Source organism: Elephantulus edwardii, unplaced genomic scaffold (genome assembly GCF_000299155.1).
Source record: "Elephantulus edwardii isolate Elephantulus edwardi_28Jun2011 unplaced genomic scaffold, EleEdw1.0 scaffold00283, whole genome shotgun sequence".
NCBI classification, from domain to species: domain Eukaryota; kingdom Metazoa; phylum Chordata; class Mammalia; order Macroscelidea; family Macroscelididae; genus Elephantulus; species Elephantulus edwardii.
In genome coordinates this window covers 2,221,692-2,230,851 of record NW_006400033.1, presented here as the reverse complement: position 1 = coordinate 2,230,851, position 9,160 = coordinate 2,221,692, and the positions used below count along the sequence as shown (strand labels likewise).

The 9,160-nt window shown below is 42.4% G+C and overlaps 1 protein-coding gene across 1 annotated transcript in view; it reads left to right on the top strand.

The window, feature by feature from the left end:
* TCF7L1 (transcription factor 7-like 1 (T-cell specific, HMG-box)) overlaps positions 1–9,160 on the top strand; it is a 170,630-nt gene that overhangs the window by 1,216 nt on the left and 160,254 nt on the right. Inside the window, exon 2 of the mRNA XM_006900397.1 lies at positions 8,510–8,574. Coding sequence (XP_006900459.1) covers positions 8,510–8,574 — 65 coding nt within the window. The remainder of the gene's footprint in view (positions 1–8,509; positions 8,575–9,160) is intronic.

Genomic DNA, 9,160 nt, shown 5'->3' with positions numbered 1-9,160 from the left:
CCCCTGTTCAGCATGAAGAAGCCAGAGAGTTGGCATCCAATTCCCAAATTAATAAGACAGTTGGTTTAATTACCATTGGAAAATGCTCGTCACTCCTCTGTAGCATCCGGTCCCCGCTGGACCCTCATCATTTCCTTCACCTGCTCCCCCCACCGACCAAACTGTGCAGCTCTACAGCTGCATCCTGGCCCATCCTCACCCTTCTGCCCCCAACCCTCAACTCCTTGTACCCCCAATATGTTTTTCCAAATAAAAATTAAAAAAAAGAAGTACTGACCTTTTGGATAGATGTCCAACAACATACAGTGCACAATCCAACTAGTGCTCTTTAATATACATCTAGTTTTTACTTATTTACAATTCATTTCATTATTTGCCAATACTCACAATAGTTAAAAATCTACCATGTGACTATTTGTAGACTGATGAAGTATGCCTGGCAGCAAGAAAAACCATCATGGTAGGTATGAATAAAGGTGGTTGTAACAATAAAGATTGTGTAGACAAACAGAAAAACAAAAAGACAAAATAAATGCTGAGCAAGTTCAGTCCTTTTGATTTTCTGACTCCAGCTCCTTACACATAAACTTTGTAAATTTACCTTTTTCCTGCCCCACAGATAATATCTCCTTCTGTCACTTGTAACATATTTTAGCAGATTCCACTTCAGGTTGTAGTTAATCTTTTCTTTACTCTTTATTCTTGCCTTTAGTCATTCCACAAAGACCATTTGTAGAGGCTAACTCTTAAGTCACTTCAAAGTTGGCATTAACTCTGTGAGCAAATAATAGCTAAATATCATGGTCAACATCTGTCAATTCATCAAGAGCCAAGGAAAACCAGTTGTAATAATTTGTCTTGTTTCTTAATTGATGGTCATTGTTGCTCTAAATGTCCCAGCTCTTCAGGCTATGCCAAAAAGCTAATGGTCTTAAGCAAATTTTCTCTGGACACACTTGTTTAGCTGCTGCAGTGAAGTGCAATTTGATTAATCCATCTCCAATAATAATTTTCCATGCTTGGCAAATGAATCACTGGGAAACTTGCTTTGTGAAGAAATTTTCCTCTGAAGAGATACTAAGAGTTTTCTATTTTCCTGACCAGTCCTTTTCCACCAGTTGGAATAAACTGTGAGAAGTGCTTAATTTGGTAAGACCAACACATATTCTTTTAGCATTACTGGTATCATTGCATGATAAACATAATGTTTTGCCATCTAACAAAATAATCCACAATTCACTGCATCTTAAAAGCTTGATATATAAAGTCCATTTTTCTCTTCTTTTTTTTGGTTTTGACATATGAATGTATTGTTATGTGCTACCGAGTTGCCTGTGACTCATAGCAACCCTATGTACAGTAGCTCTCAAGCGTGCACTGTCCTGAGCCAGTCTCACTGACTCCAACACACCTAACCCCATTTGCTCCAGTTACTGTTATCAGTCCATCTCCTGCAGGGTCTTCTTCTCCTGTGCTGTCCTTCCACTCTTCTGAGCATGATGTCCTTCTCTAAGGATCCCTCCCTCCTGGCCACATTCCCAAATTATGTGAGACAGAGCATCAAAATCCTAGTCTCCAAGGAGAAACTTGGCTTAACCCTCTCCAACATAGATCTATTTGTTTTCTTGGCAGTCTATGGTATCTTCAAGACTCTTCCCCAGCACCACAACTCAAAGGCATCAATTCTGCCATCCTTAGTCATTGTCCAGCTCTCTGATGAATAGCAAGTAATTATGAAGGCCATGGCCTAGATCAGGCGCACCTTAGTTTCTAGACTGACATCGTTGCTTCTCAGTACTCTGGAGAGGTCCCTGACAGCAGATTTACCTAATGCAATTTATCTTTTGATTACCTGACTGCTGGTGCTAAAAGTGTTGATTGTGGAGCTGAGCAAGCTGTAACTGTTAACAACCTCAATCTCTTCTCCATCTATCATGGTGCTGCCAACTGGCCCAGTGGTGAGAATCTTTGTCTTCCTGTTGTTGAGCTTCAATCCATATTGAAGACTGAAGTCCTTGATTTTCTGCAGCAAACGCTTCAGGTCTGCCTCAGTTTCAGCAAGCAAGACTAATAAAATATTGCAGAACAGTGGTAAACAACACTTGACATGCTTCTAAGTTATCATGATATCTACTGTACTGAGCAGCAATGATAATGTAATCAGAGTCACATATAGCCTCTGCTGTTACCATTAAACTTTGCCACAGATATATCAGAGACAATATGTAAACTAACAAACATGATCAAATTCATCAACACTAAAATGTAATGCAGCCTGTTGAGAGCTTTTGTTGGTAACTCAAAGGTGGTATCTCTTTCGTGGTTGGCATCTACTCTTTGCTCTGTAGGAGAAAGCTGGAGGATCAGCGATGTGTTGGTTCCAAGGCAATGAGTTTGGGGGAAAAAAGTGAATTTCATATTTTACAAACTACTATCCTTTAAATTTTCTCCCAAGCATTTATAAATATTAAAGTCAATCTTAGCTAAGAAGATATACAGAATCAAACTGTGGGCTTCCCTCACCTCTAGACAATTGCTTTTTGTTTGGCTTTTATACCTGGTGCTATACATCATCAAATGCCCTATTGTAGAAGCAGATAAAGAAGTGGAAAACTCCAGCTCACCTCACTGAACTTTTCTCTGGGATCTTTGTTTCTAGTTTTAGCTAGTATGGCTCATCCCAATGCCTTCAAATCTGCTGGTGTTTATTGTTATCCTGTGCCAACCTCGTTATCTCAAACACATTCATTCCCACCACTCCACTCAAATAATCTGTGAGTGAAATTTACACACGTCTTTAATTTTGTTGTTCTTCCCAGATAATGTATTTCTTTATTAAACAGGTTGTGTTTTGTGGCAATCTTGCATAGAGCAGGTCTATGGAGAAAGTCACCACTGTCCAACTCCTCCAAGTTGTGGGTGACATTGAGAAGAATGGGAATTCCAAAACACTTGATTGTGCTCATGTAGAACCTATACTTGGACCAGGAAGACATCATCAGAACAGAGCAAGAAACGCTGCATGGTTCAGAATCAGAATGAGAGTGCTTCAGGGATGTGTCCTGCCTCCATATCTTTGAAATATCTATATGCAGGAAAGATCATTCAAGAGGTTGAACATTTTTTTTTGAGAGGCTGAACTTCATGAAGAAGAATGTGGCATCAGGATTGGAAAAAGGTTTATCAATTACCTGCATTAGGCAGATGATACAACCTGGCTCACTGAAACTAAAGAGGACTTGAAGTATTTGCTGGAGAACATCAATGACTTCAGTCTTTAATATGGATTGCATCTCAACATCAAGAAAATAAAGATTATCACCACTGGGCCAGTTGATCATAATAGATAGAGAAGAGATTGAGGTTGTTAACAATATCATTTTATTTGGCTCCATAATCAACAAACACTCTTGGCACCAGTAGTCAGGAAATCAAAAGATGAGTGGCTTTGGGAAAGACGACTATCAGAGTACTGAGAAGTAACGATGTCAATCTAGGGACTAAGTTTTGCCATGGTCTTCACAATTACTTGCTATGCATCTAAGATCTGGACAATGACTAAGAATAACAGAAGAATTGATGTCTTTGAGCAGGGGTGCTGGAGAAGAGTATTGAGCAAAACATGAACTGCCAAGAGAACAAACAGATCTGTCTTGGAGAGAACAAGACCAGCTTGCTCCTTGGAGGCAAGGACATTGGAGTTCTTGCTCATATATTTTGGGCATTTTGCCAGGACGGACCAGTCCTTGGAGAAGGACATCATGCTTGTAAGGATAGAGGTTCAGTGCAGGAGTGGGAGACCCTGAATGAGATGAATTGACGCAGTGACTGTGGTAATCGGAGTGTGTCAGAGACAGTGAGATTGGTTCAAGATAGGGCAGGGTTCTGAGATATTGTTCATAGGGTCATTATGAGTAGCAGGTGACTTGAGGGCACATAACAACAGTAATAGCAACAACATGGGGAGAGTCAACTATTTTCCCAACAGTATGTGCTCACTTCATGCCTATCTCATTCTGGTAATTCTCAAACATTTTTGGGTAATCTTTCAAACTTTTTCACAATGTTATGGAATACTAATTGACATGTTTCAACAAACAGATGCAGCCCTGGATATGCTCACCAGTCTATGCCAAGAAATTTAGAAGACAGCTACCTGGCTAAGTGACTGGAAGAGATCTATATTTGTTTTGATTTTTAAAAAAAGTAATCCAATAGAAAGTGGAATTTGTTGAACATATTGTTAATATCACATGCAAGAAAACTATTGCTGAAGATTATTAAAAACCAGCAAGAACAGTAGTACATGGACAGGGAACTTCCAGAAATTCAAACTGGATTCACAAGAGGCTGTGACACCAGCGATATCATTGCTGATATCAAACAGATCTTAGTTGAAAGCAGAGAACATCAGAAGGATGTATAGTTGTGTTTTATTGACTATGAAAAGACATTTGCCTGTGTGGACCATAACAAATTATGGCTAATGTTGAGAAGAATGGGAATCTCAGAACACTTAATTGTGCTTATGTGAAATCTACATCTAGACCAAGAAGCTTCTGTCCAAACAGAGTGGGCAAACAATGCATGGTTTAAAATTAAGAGGTGGGCATTAAGGGTATATATCCTTTCTCCATACCTCTTCAATTTGTATGATGAGCCAATCATATGAGACTATATGAAGAATGTGGCATAAGGATCAATGGAAAACTTATCAACAACCTGCATTATACAGATGACACACCTCGCTTGCTGAAAGTTAAGGGGACTTGAAACACTTGCTAAAGAAGATCAAAGACTACAGGCTTCAATATGGATTACAACACAACATCCAGAAAGACAAAAATCCTCACCACTGCGCAACATCATGATTGATGGAGTATGAAATTGTCAATAATTTAATCTTACTTGGATCTACAATCAATAACCCTGGTACGAGCAATCAAGAAATCAAAATACTTTTTGCACTGGAGAAATCTGATGCCAAGGACCTCTCCAAAATATGTTAGCTTGAGAACCAAGGTGCACATGTTCCAGACAATAGTCTTTTCAATTACTTGTTATGCATCTAAAAGTTGGACATTGACAAAAGATGACAGAAGAATTCCTGTCATTTTGCTGTGGTGTTGGGAAAGAGTACTGAATATTCTGTGGATTACCAAAAGAAAAAACAAATAGGTCTCAGACAAAGTGAACCCCGAGGAAGTAGTCCTTAGAGGCAAGAATCATGAAACTTCATCTCACATACTTTGGGCATGTAAAGAGAAGCCAGTTCTTGCAGAAAGAAAGACATCATGCTTGGGAAGGTGGAGAGTCAAAATAAGAGAAGAGACTCTTATCAAGATGGTTTGATCCAGTTACTGTAACAATCATTGTTGTTGGTGTTAGGTGCTCACAGTGACCCTATGAACAAAAGATCTGAACCTGGTCCTGTCCTGTGCCATCCTCACACTTCCTGACTCACAACAGCCCACTGCAGCAGTCACCGTATCAATCCACCTGGTTGAAGGTCTGTCTTCTTCTACTTCACTGACCTTCCACCATTCCCAGCATCATGTTCTCCAAGGAATAGCCCCTCCTAGAAATATGTCCAAAGTATGTGAGGTGGCACCTCATCCTTTTTGCCTCCAAAGAGCAGTCTGGCTGTTTGTTCTCTTTGCTGTCCATGGGATGTTCAGGGCTCTTTACCAACACCACAGCTCAAAGATGTCAATTATTTCCTTGTCATTCGTATTCATTGTCCAGCTCTCAGATGCATAGCAAGTAATAGACTGCGGCCTGAATCAGACACACCTTACATCATTGTTGTTACGTGCCGTCGAGTCGCTTGCAACTCATAGCGACCCTATGTACAACAGCCCTAAATCCTGCTCTATCCTATGCCAATCGCATTGCCTCTGACACACCCATCCCGATTACCCCAGTCACTGAATCAATCCACCTCATAGAGTGTCTTCCCCTCCTGCGCTGTCCCTCCACCCTACCAAGCACGATGTCCCTCTCCAAGGACCTGTCTCTCCTTACAACATGCTCAAAGTATGTCAGACGAAGCCCCAGAATCCTTGCCTCCAAGGAGCAGCCTGGTTTAACCCTCTCCAGGATGAATCTGTTTTCTTGGCAGTCCATGGTACATTCAATACTCTTCTCCAGCACCACAGCTCAAAGGAGTCAATTCTCCTTCTATCCTCCCTAGTCATTGTCCAACTCTGATGGATAACAAGTGATTGCAAAGACCATGTCCTGTATCAGACGCACCTTAGTCTTCAGAGACATACCGTTGCTCTTGAGTACTTTAGAGAGGTCCGTAACAGCAGACTTTCCCATCGCAATACGTTTTTTGATTTCCTGGCTGCTGGTGCCAAGAGTGTTGACCATGGAGCCAAGCAAACTGAAGCTGTGAACAATCTCAATCTCTTTGCCACCCATCCTGATGCTGCCAGTTGGTCCAGTGGTGAGAATCTTTGTCTTCTTGACACTGAGCCTCAGTCCATACTGAAGGTTGCAGTCCTTGACCCTCTGCAGCAAGTGCTTCGGGTCCTCCTCAGTTTCAGCAAGCAGGGTTGTGTCATCTGCATAACACAGATTGTTAATAGATCTTCCACCAATCCTGATGTCACACTTCTCCTCATAGAGCCCAGCCTTATGGATAATCTGCTCTGCATACAGGTTGAAAAGGTATGGAGATAGGACACATGCCTGGCGTACACCCTACCCAATTTTGAACCATGCAGTGTTTCCCTGCTCTGTTCTGACAACTGCCTCTTGGTCCAAGTATAGGTTTCGCATTAGCACGATTAAATGTTCTGGGATTCCCATTCTTCTCAGAGTCAGCCACAGTTTTACATCATTACTCCTCAAAAATTTATAAAGGTCCCTGTCTGCAGATGTTCCCAATGCAATGCATCTCCTTATTTCCTGACTGCTGGTACCAAGGGTGTTAATTGTGGATCCAAGCATGATGAAGCTGCTGACAGTTTCAATTCCCTCTACATTCAATGGGTTTGGCCATAAAAGAGGTAGTTAGTTAGAACGGAGCAGGATAGAGCAAGGGTCAGATCTGTTGTTCATTGGGTCACTATGAGTTGTAGTTGAACTGATGGCATATAACAAGTAACATTTTAAATTGTTTTCAAGTTCTAATGTTTTCAACACATTTCTTCCCCCCCCAACACATTTCTAGATGTTTATTTATGCGCTTGGTTATTTCCTTAATAAAAAAAAAAATCCTAGAAACACCTTCCCAAGTCAAAGGGTTTTACACTTTTAAAGGTTTTTATAGATCTTGCCAAACTTTCCTTCAGAAATGTTACATACACAATGACACACCTAGTAGCTATAAGTGTTTCTCTGCACAGGGGCCAATGCTGGGTGTTACCATTTTTTTTTTTTACCTTTGCCAATCTGATCGAGGGAAAATAGTATCTCTATGTTGTTTAATTTGCATTTCTATGAGGTTGAAAGGTGTGGTTGGGGATGATGGTGTACATAAATATGTTCATGACCTAGTCCCTGGAACCTGTAAATGTTACTGTGTAAGGACAAGTGTTTGTTGCCAATGTGAATTAAGTTAAGGATCATGCTATGGGGAGATTATCTTGGATTATCTCCATGGGCCTTAAATCCATCACAAGTTTTCCTTAAGAGGGAGATTTGACACAGGCAGAAGACAATGTGACCACAGAGGCTGACTGGGAGTGATATGGCCACAAATTAAGGAATAGTTGCCTCTCTGCTGACCCTTTGCTTTCTCTTGGTGAAACAGATTACTGACTCTTGACTTTTAAGCACTCTGAGAGGATAGTTTGTGTGGATTTGTTACAGCAGCACAAAAAGACTTTTTACTTTTTTAACAAAAGAGGTCCCAGGAAAAGCAGCTGGTTTTAAAAGCAACATCACAGCTCATTGCATTGCTGACCCAAAGGGGGAGCCTCTCTCGAATCTGGAATCCCAGCAGGGGCTCTGGGAGCAAGATGGGTCATTTCCTCCCATGTGATTTACAGCCTCTGAAAACACACTGGAGGCTCAGCTATGGATAGTTTCTGCCTGGATGGCGCCTATTACCAGCAGTATATACACAACCGTACAGGTAAAATTTTTGGTCGTGGTTAGCTGGGAAAGAGTAAAGATCCTCTTTACTTCCCGTGTTCTGGGAGAAAAGAGAATTTTCACTTTTTACTCAAATGCCATCTATATTGTTTGGAAAAGTTTTATGGAACTATTGTGCTAAAAAAATAGAAAGATTAGTTGTTGTCAACAATGAAATATATTAGTTCCTTTCTTCTGACCCCATGCTCCTTCTCAGAAACATTCACTCATAATAAGTTTGTTGTTTGCAATGTGTTAGGTTATTTTTCTCAAGCAAGCAGCATATATGCACGTAACTTAAAAAAAAAAAAAAAGTAGGATGGTGCACTGTTTCATTTACCATTCCTCAAAAACTCGTGTAGGGTGTCGCTGTGAGAGGGTCTCACAGAATCACACTATGTGGGAGATGCGGACCTGCTCCTAGCGAGCCCTCCGTGTCCATGTGACCATCCCGGTGGCCAGCATCTCCGGAGAAAACGCCTCGCTCAGGTACGTAAGTCTGAGAAGGTCCCCCAACTGCACTGCAGGCTGCTTTAAAAAGTCGGGTTCTCCCAGCACTAACTAGCTGCTGCTTAGGACACTGGGCACGACTCCCTTTATCGACTTTTAGGGTGGCGAGCTAGTCTCTGAGAACATCCCTCCGGGCGCGCGGTAGCTGGGCCCTTCCACGTGTGTCCTGGCCACCGCACAGCGAACGGCCCCCGGCTCCCGGGTGGGCTCCCCCGCCCTGGCAACGAACTCGAATCCAACGGACTCTTCCAACCTAAGGCGCGCGATTTAACTAGTCCCATGTCGGGGGCGGGGTGGCAAGGAATCTCCAGGAACTCTCGGCACACCTGGAAGGAAGTGGAAAACCTGAGCAGGGGGTGTCGGGACCCCACAGGAAAAGAAGCATATGAAGGAGTGCCATCCACTTCCCCTCTCCATCCGCCTCCCGCTGGGGGCCAGGCGGTGGCCGAGGCTCTCCCGCTGGGCAAGGCCGCCGTGCGCACCGTGGTGGGGGTGAGGACTGTCGCCAAGTTGGGGGCTTTCTGGAGAGTCGGGGGCGCGGCGCGCGCAGCGGGAGGCGCGGGGC